General features: G+C 36.8%; 1 protein-coding gene and 1 pseudogene across 1 annotated transcript in view; one reads left to right on the top strand and one right to left on the bottom strand.

The window, feature by feature from the left end:
- The window catches only part of ABCA5 (ATP binding cassette subfamily A member 5), a 66,400-nt gene that overhangs the window by 43,482 nt on the left and 6,621 nt on the right, over nucleotides 1-16,297 (top strand). The window contains exons 23-31 of the mRNA XM_037069958.1: nucleotides 1,704-1,817; nucleotides 4,416-4,586; nucleotides 7,125-7,238; nucleotides 7,647-7,781; nucleotides 10,820-10,894; nucleotides 11,424-11,515; nucleotides 13,334-13,460; nucleotides 15,520-15,634; nucleotides 15,737-15,828. Of these exons, the coding sequence (XP_036925853.1) occupies nucleotides 1,704-1,817; nucleotides 4,416-4,586; nucleotides 7,125-7,238; nucleotides 7,647-7,781; nucleotides 10,820-10,894; nucleotides 11,424-11,515; nucleotides 13,334-13,460; nucleotides 15,520-15,634; nucleotides 15,737-15,828 (1,035 nt within the window). The remainder of the gene's footprint in view (nucleotides 1-1,703; nucleotides 1,818-4,415; nucleotides 4,587-7,124; nucleotides 7,239-7,646; nucleotides 7,782-10,819; nucleotides 10,895-11,423; nucleotides 11,516-13,333; nucleotides 13,461-15,519; nucleotides 15,635-15,736; nucleotides 15,829-16,297) is intronic.
- Nucleotides 1,443-1,568, bottom strand: LOC119003837 (uncharacterized; annotated as a pseudogene).

Here is a 16,297-nt window from a genome sequence, read left to right as displayed (position 1 = left end):
GTTTCGAATGTCAATATCTTGTTCTACTTGGGAAAAGTGTTAAATTTCAAAGATACATTTGAAATCCCCTTTACCTAATCTCATTTCCCTCTCCAGCTCCAAAGTAACCACAGTTCAAAATTTGTGATTCTCATACCTGTTTTTATGATGTTACTTCATTTGTCTGTATCCATAACTGTTGCAGTAGATCTTGCAATTTTCATTTTCCATCAAACACTGACATAATCATACGATTTTTAAAAACTGGAGGGAAAGAAATGAGATTTTGTAAAGCTCACTATTCACTGATGTAGTCTTATATGGTCCATATTTTTTCATAATTCATCAGATTCTGTGTGATTGAATCCAGTTGTAGTCTCATTAATCTTCACTTCTTGTACTAATTATCTTACGTATTTGTTGGTTCTATCCACTGTAATGTATCAGAGTTTGGGGCAAAATGCTATAATGTCATATGGCATGAATTAAGGAATTAGCTTTATTGCTAAAAACTCAGAAGGCCAGGGTCACCAAGATGCGCTGTTTCCACATAGTCCTGGGAAGGGGTGTGCCAGGGCCACAGTGTCTGCTAGACATTCAAATTGTCCCGTTCTAGCACAGAGTGTTTTCCCTGTCCCATGGGTGTATCTGACAGAACAAGGGCAAGGAAATGGCCTTGTCGAGGGTGGGAGGTAACCAAGTGCACTTGGTTCTTAGTTGTTTGCATTTGGGCACCAGCTGTTTACAAGGTTGTTTGGAAAAGGTTGCTGTCTGCGCCACCCTTGGGATAGCTAGGGACCTTTGGGGCCTGTGGCAGCTATAGTCCCCCCTGCTTGGGAGAAGAAGCTCCTGGTCTGGGGCCCTTTGGAGAGAAGTAGGACTCCAGGATCCCTGCTGGCTTACAGTCTAGGAAAATTAATGAAGGCACCAAAGATCATTCTGAGATAGTCATGTTCATTGCAAAGGACCGCTGGTGGATATATTAACAGCTTTTCATGTAATTATTACTTTAAGTGGTGAAGCTTAATTTATATGCTATATTCAGTGTTGTATATAAGAAAATGGAAAAGTGGTTCGCTCAGGATCTTATAGCTATTTAGTAAAAAGCAGAGTTGGTACTGTGGCTCACTGCCAGTTAACTCTGCCACCCATTTCTTCATATAGACTCTGCCTAGGATGATTACCCTGATATGTTTGTTCAGAGGTTCTGACGGTCTTTTAGAAAATGCTGTCAGTGGTGGGCACATCGTGGGGAACACAGATCACGTATCGCAGTCGTGTATACTCGAAACCTACATGACTCTATTAACCAATGTGACCCTGATAAGTTTAACAAAAAAGAAGAAAAAGCCCTGGCTGGTGTAGCTCAGTGGATTGAGTTCGGGCCTGTGAACCGAAGGGTCACGGTTCAATTCCCAGTCGGGGCACATGCCTGGGTTGCAGGCCAGTTCCCTGCAGGGGATGCACGAGAGGTGACCATACATTGATATTTCTCTCCCTCTCTCCTTCCCTTCCCCTCTAAAGATAAATAGCAATAATCGCACCTCAGATAAACCTCATTGGCTACGATACTGCCACTGCGCAAAGCTTCTAAAGATAAATAAATAAAATCTTTTTAAAAATCAATTGCTTTAAAAAAAAGAAGAAGAAAAAGAAAACAGAAGGTCCTGAGATGATATCAAGTGATTCTTAATTCCATTTCTTATTGTGTGGTTCTTTTTTAGGAAATTACAGATATAGTTTTTAAAATTGAGCTGTACTTTCAAGCAGCTTTACTTGGAATCATTGTTACTGCAATGCCGCCTTACTTTGCCATGGAAAATGCAGAGAATCACAAGGTAATGACTCAGTTAGAAAATTACAGGTATAGTTTGCTAATAAGAACATATTTGCATGAATGCAAGACCTATGTATAATTATTATTTCAGGAGTGGCAGATGGTGTATAAATGCATTTATTATTTGTTATAGTAGTAGAGGTAGAGCAAAGTAGGTACAGGAAACAATTTATTCTTGAATTGTTATTTATTGTATTATTTTTCATATGAACAACTGTAAACCTACATTAGCCTCACCTTGTAGTAATAAGTGTCAATTATCACTCAAATCCTTGCCATCTTCTTTAGAAGTTATATCCTTTAATCCTTACAGCATTGTAAGGTAAGTTTTAATCCTCCATTTCCTGACTTTCTAGGTCAGGAAATGGAGGATGGAATATTCATATAATGTGTTTAGCTTGACTCATCTTGTTTAACTGGTGGGACTGGGAACTATGAACCCTACGTTCTTGTTTGTACACACTCCTCTAGCCTTTAATGGAATGTATTGATTGAATAAGGCACTTAATTTGATGTTAAGTGATAAAAAATAAGGTGGAAAACGATTGTCATCACAAGGACCGAGGAAACATTGCAGTGTATGTAGAGGTGTTTCAGTATTCTTTCACCTTCTTTTCTGGTTCTTTCTCTTTTTAATATCCTCCAGCCCAGCAGATGCAGGTGATCTTACACAGCTTTTGACAGTTCAGTCTTCCATGCTTCCACTGTGCTGAAATTGTCTCTTTCTTACTCCTCTACAAAAGGTTCTCGTTGTGTCTCTTTACTCAGTTCAGTGGAAGCAGATTTGTCTAAATCAATTTATACAGTGAGATTAATAATGAGATTAAGCCTCATATAAAAGTAATACATGAGTCTCAGTAGATATTTAAAAAGTATATTCAATTTGTCTGTTATACATGTTCATTGTAGTAATTTAGAAAATATAGGGAAGTATAAAGAAAATAAAAATTATCCATAATCTTTGCCACTCAGATATAAAACTTACTGGACAATTGCATTTTTCTCTTTTTTGTTTCCACTTAAACTGTTTTTAATTCAAGTTTTTATTTTGAGGTTATTGTAGATTTATATTAGGTTGTAAAAAATGATAGAGTTAGATCCTGTGTACCCTTATTCAGTTTGCCCCAATAAAAACATCTTGCGAAACTGTGGTCCAGTGGAAAACCAGGGTATTGACGTCAAGAGACAGAGTAGTCCTGTCACCACACAGGTCCCTTCCGATGCCCTTTCCAAGCCCCCCTGCCCACCCTACCCGCTCCCGACCTCTGGAAATCAGTAGTTTGTTCTCCATTTCTATAACTTGGATGTTTCAAAAATGATTTAGTGCAATAACAGCATGTTTTCTTTTGAGCTTGGCTCTTGTCACTCAGCATAATTCCCTGGAGATCCATCCAGTTTGCATGCATCATTCCTTCATTGTTTTATTGCTGGTTAGTATTTCATGGTGTGGGTTTGGGTTGTTTCCAGTTTTTGACTATTAAGAATTAAACTGCAGTGAACATGTGTGTACCGGTTTTTGTGTGAACGTAAGTTTTTATGCCTCTGGCATAAATGCCCAAGAGTACAGTGCTGTGTTGTAAAGTGACTGAAAGTTTACTGGTAGTTTTATAAAAAACTGTCAAACTGTTTTCCAGAGTGTATTTCTGTTTGATATTCCCACCAGCATTGTATGAATAACAAAAGCATTCACTTGGGTTATTGAAAATAATTGTCTTTGACTTGACGTATGTTTGTATACTTATATTGGAATTTATATTTTTGTTTTTATAATTCATTGAACATGAAAGCTGTCCCTTTTTTAAAAAATCATTTCTTCTCCTCTTCTTAATTCTATATCCCATGATTCCCTTACCTCATTCTATGGCTAGTTCTTTCATTTAATAACTTTTGATTATCAGAGGTGATTTTTTTATAGATGACAGAAATCAACCAAATACAAATGTTAGGCATTTGGATTTGTAAAAGATTTTCAAAATTTCAAAATAAATAATGAGAGAGCATTAGAAAGAAAAACTGTAATCATTTAAGTTACTCTTAATACTCATGAAAATGCTATTTACTGTGGTAGCAGTAACAGCTTACAGTTACGTACTACACAAGAACATATAAAATGCTTCTAAATGCATCATCTCTACATAAGATCAAAGCCTCATGTAAACCCGGAGGGTAGTTGTCAGTTTATTAGTGTTTTTGAGAAAGGGCATTTTTTAAAAGTGAGATTCCTTTTATTGTTTAGAGCACACCTTTCCATCTGTTCCCGCAAGCAATCATGTTTTGACTACTGTAGTGTAGAATCACTATTGTACAGCTCTCACCCCAGTGACCTTTTGTTTTATCTTAGTTTTGTGTTTCTTAGCAGCACTGCTGTGATCTGCTTCTGAAAACCTCATAGAAATCGCGACATCTCAGAAATAATGATCTAAGTGCTAAATCGAATTTATATTCAGCTATAAGGAGGGTTTTTTTATTACCTGTATACCTGGAATATAAACTTTGGTTGTTGATGTGAAAATTAAGAGTTCTACAATAATTTGCTAGAGTTTTTGTTTGCAAACTATTTAAAAGTATAATCAGCTTTTTTCCTTTTATTTATTTTTAGATCAAAGCTTATACTCAGCTTAAACTTTCAGGTCTTTTGCCATCTGCATATTGGATTGGACAAGCTATTATTGATATCCCTATATTTTACGCTATTCTTATTTTGATGCTGGGAAGTTTATTTGCATTTCATTATGGATTATATTTTTATCCTGTAAAATTCCTTTCTGTGGTGAGTTAACATCAGTTGTACTCATTGTATTTATAAATAAAATGCCACTTTAAAAAATGGAGTCTTTACATGCGTAACAATTGACTGGTTGAGTAATTTGGATATTAATTTTTTAAATAGAAAATAGAACCAGTTTCTATTTAATTATTGTATTGGGTTGGCCAAAATGTTCACTTGTCTTCCTGTAAAATGGCTCTAGTAGTGTTTAGTTGTCTTTAACTTCATGAGAAACGATTTTCTTAGATTGGATTGTGACAGCTGTCACATCAGCGTGCATTTAAAANTTGCATTTCATTATGGATTATATTTTTATCCTGTAAAATTCCTTTCTGTGGTGAGTTAACATCAGTTGTACTCATTGTATTTATAAATAAAATGCCACTTTAAAAAATGGAGTCTTTACATGCGTAACAATTGACTGGTTGAGTAATTTGGATATTAATTTTTTAAATAGAAAATAGAACCAGTTTCTATTTAATTATTGTATTGGGTTGGCCAAAATGTTCATTTGTCTTCCTGTAAAATGGCTCTAGTAGTGTTTAGTTGTCTTTAACTTCATGAGAAACAATTTTCTTAGATTGGATTGTGACAGCTGTCACATCAGCATGCATTTAAAAATTATGAAAATTTAGTGAATTTTTATGTAGTCATTTTAATATTGAAGATGAAAGAAAGTAAGCAGTATTTTGGCATATTATACTTTATTATTTCAAGAAATGTAAAACACAACCAAAATACAAAAAAAGATTTGTATAGTGTGTGGGGAAAGTGCTGTGACTGATCGAACGTGTCAAAAGTGGTTTGCGAAGTTTCATGCCGGAGGTGTCTCTCTGGATGATGCTCCACGGTCAAGTAGATCAGTTGAAGTCACTGGTAACAAGGATCAAGTTGAGACATTAACTGAGAACAGTCAGTGTTGTACAAGCAGGACGTAGCTGACACCCTCAAAATATCCACATCAAGCATTGAAAATCATTTGCACCCACACAGTTATGTTAATTACTTTGACGTGGGTTCCACATAAGTTAAGCAAAACAAAAACAAAAAAAACCCCACTTCTCGACTGTTCCGCATGTGATTCTCTAACTTAACCAAAATGTTTTCTTTTTAAAACAAATTGTGACCGTTGATGGAAAGTGGATACTTTACAATAAAATAATATAGAACAGAAAATCAAGGGACATGCAAAATGAACCACCACCAACCGCATCAAAAGCCATTCTTCATCCAAAGAAGGTGATGTTGTGTATATGGTAGGATTAGAAGGGAGGCTTCTATTATGAGCTCTTTTTGGAAAACCAGGCAATTAAGTCCGACAAGTACTGCTCCCAGTTAGACCAACTGAAAGCAGCGCTCCATGAAAAGTGCCTGGAATTAGTCAACAGAGAACACATAACCTTACATCAGGATAACACAAGACCACGTGTTTCTTTGATGACCAAGCCAAAACTGTTACAGCTGGCCTGAGGAGCTCTGATTCATCCACCGTGTTCACCAGACATTGCGCTTTTGCATTTCCACTTATTTCAGTCTTTACAAAATTCTCTTAAAGGAAAACATTTCAGTTCCCTGGAAGACTGCAAAAAGCGCCTGGAACAGCTCTTTGCTCAAAACATTTTGGAAGATGCGTTTACAGAGTTGCTTGAGAATTGGCCTAAGGGAATGGAAGAAAATGGCAAATACGGTGTTCGATAAAGTTATTGGTGAAATGAAAAATGTGTGTCTTATTTCTAGTTAAAAACAGGACGAGCTTTTTGGCCAGCCCAATATAAGATACTTGTAATTAGTGTCACTTAAACAATTTTTAAAGCAATAACTTGCAACCATTATAAAATAATTCCTTGAAACTGAGGCAGTCTTTTGCGTAGACCACCTACTTATGTATAATTAGAAATACTTAACCAGTCCTTTCTTAAACTGTCTTACTTGTCCCTATGCCTGGAAATAATTTCACAAGGAACTCCTTTGTTTCATAATCTAAAATATGGTTTGAAATACTAAGGAGGCATATGATTTGCATTCATGTTCACATGTAAATAAGTGACTGTTACTAGGCCCTTTTATATGAATGATCTATGTGAGGAAAACAGAGCTAGATGAGGTCTGGGTTGCTGAAAATAAATTTCTCTATTTTGCCAGAAATCATACTGATTTTACATATTTCTCTATTATAAATTACTAAGGCTTTTTTAAAATGTACAAAATGCATTAAGTGCTGTATATTAAAATGGTAACCAATAGTTCATTGAGAAAAAGTTTTAACCAGCTTCATCTGTTTTTGTAACAAAATAAAAGATAGCATTGTACTTGGCAAAGAAAACTGTTCTTCAGTTTAAAGTAGTTAATTAGTTAAAGGCATGAGTTTTACTGTTTAGGAGCAATGTGTATGGTAGCTCCTCAAGGAACCAAAATTCCAATTTTTGGAGGGATTCGTTAAGCAATAAAATTTGGAGAATAATTATTCCTTAATATTTTAATACTTTATGCATTGCTAGTCACTCATCTTTTTATGTAAAATTACATGTTTTTGTTTTACAGGTTTTTTGTCTCATTGGCTATGTTCCGTCAGTTATTCTGTTTACCTATATTACTTCTTTCACTTTTAAGAAAATTGTAAATACCAAAGAAATCTGGTCATTTATCTATTCTGTGGTAAGTCACGCTTTATATTATTTCATTTCAGATTTTCATAGCAGCTTATCTGAAACTCTTTCACATTTATACTAGAAAAACAGAGTCATGAACTCTTTCAGGCTAACACCGAAAAGTGTTGCTGTGTCTTTTCTAAGCACAGCACTTCGATCGCTGGCAGCATCTCAGTGTCTGCATCTTTGTCTTCTGCATCGTCCCCTCCAGGAAGGGGTGATGTTGAAAGCACTTTAGGAACTGCATGGCAAGGATGCCAGCCAATAGCAACCGGTGCCAGTGGACAGGGACTCCCTGCCCAGTACCATCTCTGGTTCCATGGTTCAGTAGAAGACTGACAACATAGTTAATGTTCAGTATGAAATTTCTAAACACTTTTTCACTTGTTTTCTTGTTGTTTTTTTTTTCCGTTAGACGGCGTTGGTTTGCATTGCAGTCACTGAAATCACTTACTTTTTGGAATACACGATTACAGCTGTTCTCCATTATACCTTTTGCATAGCCATTCCGATCTATCCACTTTTAGGTTGTCTGATTTGTTTCATAAAGGTAGGTCTATTAGGTGTTTTAATATTTAAAAAACTAAGATCTCATAAACCTTTGACATCTTAGTTCTTGTACTGAAAATAATTTTTTAAAAACCCCATATGTTAGCTGCTACTATTTGATTTAAATGTTATTAATGAAGCAGTTTAAAATCACTGTGGAATCTTTTTAAGCATGTTTTTAAACCTTAAAGACTCAGAGGAGAAAGACTATGTCTATTATGTGTTCTTTGATGCCCAGATGGTATATGTACATAAATTGTAAGTATGATCTGACTTCAATTAGCAAGGATTAAATAATATGTTGTCCTATAAAGGGGTAATAAAAATAACGTATAGAGTTTTTTTTCAAAGAAAAAGCCACAGATTAGTTTTATTTAGCCTAAATAATTTAAAAATTCTATATGACTAAAAAAAGTAAGTGACCTAGGGTGATTGTTGATTAATTCTATTCACTAATCTCTTTACTCCCCTCCCTTTTGATCAGTTTAATTTTCCCCCCATATTTTGGGATGGGGAAAATGTAATCTAAGAACAAATCATAGCTATTAATAGTAGTAGCTAACTTGTTTATACAGAATGCATGTTGGCTGAACAAACATGCATTTTTTTTCATTTTAATCCAAATATTTCTACACATTGCAGCTAAAATGAAACAATTTCTCAAATTTATGACACCAAATGTGTGGGTTATTTTCCTCACATAAAGCAGTACTTACATGAACTACCTGGAGTTAGCACAGACTCCACTTAAAAAAAAATGAAGAGCTCGGTCCCATAAGACTGCCCCCCCCCACCCCGCCCACTTCAGATGTAGTTACAAGTAGTGGATTCCCTGTTCCCTATCCTTCTATCTGACTTGGCTATAAACCCAGGGTTCCTATGACCCCTTCTTAACGTCAGTAATTTGCTATTATGGCGTACAGAACTCAAGGAAACAGTATTTCCTGTCCAGCTTATTACATGCAATCGAGCAGGCAGGTTAAGAGGTGCACCGGGCAAAGCACCGAAGGTCCCAGGTGCAGGAGCTTCTGTCCCTGTGGGGTTCGGATTGTGCCGTTCTGTTGCATGTGGATGCGTTCAGCAACCTGAAGGCTCTTCAAACCCTGTGTGGAGGGTTTTTCTGAAAGTTCCATTCCTGGGGCCTGATGACTTAACCTCTCAGCTCCTTTCCCCTCTGCGGGGCAGCGAATGGATGGCACCGAAAGTCCCAGCCTTCGAATCCCCTGGTCGGTTCCTCTGGCAACCAGCCCTCATCTTCTAACAGCCACCTCAGCTGTGGTTGAAAGGGGCTTGTTTCATTATTATTATTGTTATTATTTTAAATTTATTACATTTATTGGAGTGACCTTGGTTAATAGGATCACATAGGTTTCAGGTGTTCATTCCTATGATACATGAACTGTATACTACACTGTGTGACTACCACCCAAAGTCAAATCGTTTTCCATCACCGAATATTTGGCCCCCACCACCCCACCACTCTCTTACCTCTGGTAAGCACCATACTGTTGTCTGTGTCAGTGAGTTTCAGTTTTAGGTCCCAGATATGAGTGAAATCATATAATTCTTAGCTTTTTTGGATTTATTTCACTTAGCATATCTTCAGGGTCCATCCATCTTGTCACATGTGGCAGTATTTCATCTTATCTTAGGGCCGAGTGGTATTCATTATGTAAATGCACCTCATCTTCCTTGTACTATCGAAGGACACTTTAGTTGTGTCCCTGTCTTGGCCACTGTGAATAGTGCTGCAGTGAGCATAGGGGTGCATGTACCTTTGCAAATAAATGTTTTCAAGTGTTTGGGGTAGATACCCGGAAGAGGGATTACTGGCCCAAGTGGTTACTCTACTCTTACTTTTTTAAAGAACTGCCAGACTATTTTTCATAGTGGCCGGACCAGTCTACATGACATGCCCACTAGCAGTGAATGAGGGGTTCCCTTTTCTTCACAGCCTCTCCAACACTTGTTGTTGTCTTGTTGATAAACAGGTGTGTGGCGGTACCTCATCGTAGTTTTGATTTGCATTTTTCTAATAGCTAGTGAAACTGAACATCATATATATATATACACATATATACACATATATACATATATATATATATATACACATATATACACATATATACATATATATATATATATATATATATATATCTATATATATATATTTATGTCGGCCATTTGCATGTCTTAGGAGAAGTATCTGTTCAGGTCCTCTGCTCATTTGAATTGGGTTGTTCATTTGGTGTTGAGTTGTGTGTGTTCTTTATATTATTTCATTTTGGGTATTAACTCCTTGTTGGATCTGTTGTTTGCAAAGACCATGTCCCGTTCAGAAATGGGAAGTAAAAAAGGTGTCACTTTTTGCAGATGACATGATGTTGTACATAGAAAACCCTAAAGACTCCGCCAGAAAACTATTAGGAACAATAAGTAAATACAGTAAAGTTGCAGGATGCGAAATCAATGTACAAAATCCACAGCTTTCTTTTATACAACAATAAAACTTTAGAAAAAGAAATGAAAAAACAATTCCTATTGAAGTTGCAACAAAAAGAACAAAATACCAAACACAGTGCAGTAAAGAAAGCCTCTTCAATAAATGATACTGGAAAGCCACATGCAAAAGAGTGAAACTAGATCACAGTTTGTCCCCATGTACAAAAAATAATTCAAAATGCATCAAAGACCTACACATATGATCTGAAACAATAAATTACATAGAAGAAAACACGTACTAAACTTACGGACTCTGGTCACAGACAACATTTTATCAGTTTGATCCCAAAGGCAAGGGAAGTAAAGGCAAAAATAAATGAATGGGACTAATCAAACTAGAAAGCCCATGCACACACTGCAAAAGAACCAGACAACAAAGCAGAAAGGGGCTTTTTTCAGATAATGAAAGGTGCTCTTGTTACCTTTGACACACAGGAAATTCCAACGGTGTTAGATGCTCTGTGCCGGGAACCAGGGTCAAAGACTAATATGTCACGACATCACAGCAGTGTGTACATTTTCAATAATTTTTCTTAGGTTTCTTGGAAGAACAGTCAAAACAATGAGGAAACCTATAATCCATGGGATAGGCTTTTCGTGGCTGTTATATCGGTAAGCAATAATGAAGTGTTTCTGTGTTAGCATGTTACCTTAAGAGTTTGGTTGTATGATTTTAACTTTCTTTAATTTATATCCTATTGCATAAATACAAAAGTGCATAAAAACTTAAGTGCATTAGTTAATACTAGTGGTGTGCATTTTGATGGTAATACCTTTCATTTACTCAATATGTCCATTTTAGTATTCTTGGCTTTTTCATGTTAATAATGCTATTTAATTATGATTCTGTCTTCCTTAAAAGCTATAAACAAAGGCTTTTTCTCTTTTTATTTTGTGACAACCTGACAACCCATGAACTTTACAGAGATAGAAATGAACTTTACAGAGAGAAAAATATGTGAAAGATTATCTTACTAGAAATCTACCTTGGTTTGTATTAAAATCTATTCTTAAATGATAAGACATGCAAAACAATTTTGGTTAATTTTTTTGGCGTTGGTAAGGAAACTGAGGTGTGGGGGCGTTGTGCTGTTGATAGAGAAAAAAGAGATTCCTTCATGAGCGGTTCTGTGTTTTTCAGCCTTACCTGCAGTGCGTACTATGGATTTTCCTCCTACAGTACTATGAGAAAAAATATGGGGGCAGGTCAATAAGAAAGGATCCCTTTTTCAGGTTAGCCGATTTTTCTTTCGCTTTAAAGTTTTTCAGCATGTTTACAGAGTTGTGCAACTTTTACCGTAATCTTACTGTAGATCATTTTCCTCGCCCCCAAAAGAAACCCTGCACCCGTTAGTAGTCACTCTTCCCCACACCCACCCATGCTCCCTAGCCCTATATAATCACAAATCTGCTTTCTATCTCCAAATAGTAGATTTGCCAATTTTGAACATTCATATAAGTGGAATTACATAGTCTCTTTTTTTTTGGCCTGGCTTCCTTTACTTAGCGTAATGTTTTTAAGTCACATCCATGTTGTCGCATGTAGTAGTATTTCATTCCTTTTTTTATGCTGAGTAATAAGTACATTTTATGATTATGTCACTCTTTCTCTATTTGTCAGTTGATGGGCATTTTAGTTGTGTGCACTTTTTGGCTAGTACAAATAATGCTGCTATGAGCGGTTGTGTTCAGGTGTTTGTGTGGGCATACATCTCTATTTCTCCTGGGAGGATACCGAGGAGTGGGATTGATGGGTCACATGGTAACAGTGTTTAGCCTTTTGAACGACTGATAGACTGTTGTTTTCGAAACTGGTTGCATCACTTTACATTAGTCTCCCCTTATCTGTGGCAGACATGCTCCAAAACCCCCCAGTGGAGACCTGAACTCACAGATAGTGCCAAACCCTATGTATGATGTGTTTTTTTCCTAACTATACTTAGCTTTTCACTTAAAGAAAGCACCTTATGGCTTCTTTTTGGCATATCTGAATTGCCAGTATTGCTACTCTTATGCTTTGGGGGCATTTATGAAGTAAAATAAGGGTTACTTGAACATAATAAGCACTGCGATACTGAAATGGTCAGTTTGATAACCCAGAGGGATTTGATAGCAAAGGGATGACTCGTGTTCCCACGGGGACAGTAGGGAGTAGGACGGTGTGAGATTTCATCATGCTCCTCAGAACAGCATGACACTCAAAACTTACGAATGTTTGTTTCTGGAGTTTTCCATTTAACATTTTTGGACTGCTGTTGATGTTGATGGCAAGTCACGGAAACTGTGGAATGCAAAACTGCCTGAAAGGGGAGGCCATTGTGCGTTCCCATTTAGGGACATATGAGGGTTCTGTGTCCTTCACATTCTTGCCAATATTTGCTACTGTTTATCTTTTTGCTTGTAGCCATCTGCTGGGTATGAAGTGGTTTTCATTTGCATTTCCCTGATGATTCAGGTGTTTCTGTCCTTACCTCTCTATTGACAATGTTTTCAGTGAGATAGCTAATGACTTGCTCTTTGTCTTGTCAAGTAGGCTCAGTGTATTTCATCTGCAGCCTTTCTGGTGCTTGACTTCTTCTCTGTACTTTCCCCTTGTTCTGTTGTTTCCCGTGTGTCAGCTCCTACTTTCCTCGCTACTGCTTAAAGTCAGATTTTCCCTTGGAAGCATTTTTTTCACTGCCTACCTTTGTGGTGGTTTCTGTTGGTTCCAGTGTCAGCTCTTGACATCTGCTCTGTGCAATCTGATTTATACCCAGACTGTAAATTCTTTTGCATGAGGGGCCCCTCTTTTTTTGGTGGTGGTGGTTTTACCTTTTTATCTTTTTGTGAAGTAGTGCTCGACGCATACTGGTCATAAATAATAGAAGTAAATGAATGGATTTAGATAATATCATCTAAGTGGTATCAGTGAATGAAAAATAGCTCTTTTTCCATCTTTCACAGATAACCACGGATCTTATATTGTTGTATTTAGTCATATTTATCTCTTTGTAGCGCTTTAGTTTCCAACTGTTTTAATTATCTGAAAATCTACTATCTTGATATCTTTAGGACCCTTCCAACAAAACCCAAAAACAGGAAGTTTCCAGAACCACCGATCAATGAAGATGAAGATGAAGATGTCAGAGCTGAAAGGCTGAAGGTCAGAGAGCTGACGAGCTGCCAGTGCTGTGAAGAGGTACCACAGTCTTCATTGCTAAGTCCTGTTACATGTGCAGTGATCGGCCCCCATGTGCAGGAATTAACCTGGAAAATAGTTTCTTTCTGTATGAAGCAATATGAAAAAAGTATTTGAAAAATATTTTGTCCACTTTTCTTTTGAATGATCTTCAAGGTATATTTCAAATTTTAAAAAACGATTCAGATTATTGTTAGAGAATGATACTTTCTTAAAGTAAAAAAAATACATCCAGAGAATATCCTGAGAGGATATCCAGGAAACTGACAATGGCAGATTGGATGCTGAAATGCAGGGATGTTGTGACATTTACATTCATTTCAAATTAATTTTTGTAATATTAATATATAAAAGTAATACAAAAAATCAAAAGATAAAATATACACCGAAGTTGAAAAGTAAGAGCTCTGAGAAATTCTACAATAAGAAAACTTTCAGCCTTTCCTCGACTTAGCATTTCCCAAACCTGAAAGACTAAAGGAAACAGATTCTCCTCTTTAAAAAAAACAAACAAAAAACAAAACACAGCTATTCTATTCCAAGAGAAGCTAGTATGGCAGGTACAGATGGTTTTTTTTAATCACTATTCGATTAATTGAGCTCGATAAAAACAATACAGATACTACTTGGGTCATTTGAAATACCGTTTTTTAAAAAGATTTAGTCAATTAGAGTAACTTCAGACGTAACTGAAGTTCTGCTGTCAGTTTAACAAAGTTGCATCCGCTGAAAGTCTAGACTTAGTATTTTCCAGGATATCCTTAAACTCAGTTGTCAACCCGTGGCTTGTTTATTTCAAAGACTTCACTGGGTGTTTCTGACATTCCTGGCCAAACTGAGTGAAATTAATCATCTTTCAACTGGTTGTTAGCACCTCGAACAAATCACGAAAGCCAGTGTTTCCTAAATTTTGTTCTGTATCCACATGTGATTCATCAATGTAACAGGATCTATGGTCAAATGAGTATGGGGAATCTTGTACATTATATGCTTTGTAGACGTTTTATAATGCATGTAAACATATCATGAGTTCTGAGAAGGCCTCTGATTGTGCCCACCCCAAATTTGTAATTAGCTCTGTGTTTTGGGAAAAGGCCTTGGATCTAAAGGCCTGTAGATAGCAGGCCCTCCCTTTTCCGTAGCAAGCCCATTCAGTTCCCATAGTTGGCGCTCTGTCTAGGCTGGGCTATTATTAACATTACTTTTGGATGGTTTCTGAACTGGTTTGGGAAGCGTGGGTTAAAAGCTTTATTAACAACAGTTTGTTGGCCGTCTTTATACCTCTCCTTTTGGATTCCCATGTCTGCTCGCCAAGACTCAGTTGCACTGAGAGCATCTGATTTATTTCAGGCATGTTAAAACAATATTGACTGAACTGCTGTATTTTTTGTCGGCTCCGAAAAGTTCCCCAGGCTCTTGGGCTGCCCCCCTCTGCTCTGCTGGGGGACTGCGGCCATCCCATGACCGCTGCTCTGGCACCTCTCTGAGATTGTCCACTTAGTTTTGAATATGTCATTATTTCAGCAACAAATGGACATTTATTTGTATAGTATCCTTTATTAGCAAATATAGTTCTTTTTTTCTACTTTATTTTTTTACTTTTTGTTCTGTTACAGTCCCAATTTTTTCCCTTTGCCCCACTCCCGCCAGCCCACCCCCTCTCCCACAGTCAATCCCCACTCCGCCATCCATGTCCAGGAGTCATTCATACATGTTGCAAAACAGTTCTCTCTCTTTTTTAAAAAGATTTTTATTTATTTATTTACCTTTAGAGGGGAAGGGGAGAGGGAGAGAAACGTCAATGTATGGTTGCCTTTTGTGCGGCCCCTGCTGGGAGTTGGCGTGCAGGGAACCGGCGGCCTGCAACCCAGGCATGTGCCCTGACTGGGAATCAAACCGCAATCCTCTGGTTCGCAGGCCTCTGCTCAATCCACTGAGCTACACTAGCCAGGGCCAAAACAGTTCTTATGATACGGAGATGAGTTGTGTGCAGCCTGTTATTTAATGATAGGTTTCTGATTTATAACTCTCTCTTTTTAAATTTTGTTTCCCTTGTTAGAAACCAGCCATTATGGTCAGCAATTTGCATAAGGAATATGATAACAAGAAAGATTTTCTCACAAGAAAAGTAAAGAAAGTGGCAACCAAATACATCTCTTTCTGTGTGAAAAAAGGCTGGTATTTAATTAGGTTTTTTCTTAAATAATGTTTTCAGAAGAGTAATTTCCATTTTAAATTTGATTTACATATGATGATTTTTCTTTCATTTCCTTTAGGAGAGATCTTGGGACTGTTGGGCCCAAATGGTGCAGGCAAAAGCACAGTAATTAACATCCTGGTTGGTGAAATTGAACCAACTTCAGGCCAGGTACGACATATAAGGGTGTGGGATATATTGACTACGATTCGTAATTTTCATTAAAATCAATTTTTAATCACAAATTAGGATTTTGATGCTTAAATATTATGTTTTTAATATTGAATTTATAGTATAAAATTGTGATCTTTTTGGTTATCTATGAAAATAATATGCACATAGTAAACTTTTTATAACATACATGTAGACACAGGTATATAGTGTGTCTGCTTTTATAATTATTACATGCATGGGTGCTTTGTCCACCAACTTAAAACTACTGTTAAGACAGTGTTGTTAACTTGAGGAGGCGTGGTTGCTGGTGTTTTCGTTACCATCAGTTAGTCTTTGATTGCAAGAGTATCATTCGTCACTTTCTGGAAACGTCACAAAACTGCTCTGATCCTATCTCTTCTTCTCTTGCTCACTTCACACCAACCACACTGGCTCATTGCTTTCCTGGAAAGTGCCAGGCACACTT

The sequence above is a fragment of the Sturnira hondurensis genome, unplaced genomic scaffold, assembly GCF_014824575.4.
Source record: "Sturnira hondurensis isolate 20B ecotype Veracruz unplaced genomic scaffold, ASM1482457v3 Scaffold0018728, whole genome shotgun sequence".
NCBI classification, from domain to species: domain Eukaryota; kingdom Metazoa; phylum Chordata; class Mammalia; order Chiroptera; family Phyllostomidae; genus Sturnira; species Sturnira hondurensis.
The sequence above is the reverse complement of the archived record's forward strand: the minus strand, read 5'-3'. Positions and strand labels throughout refer to the sequence as shown.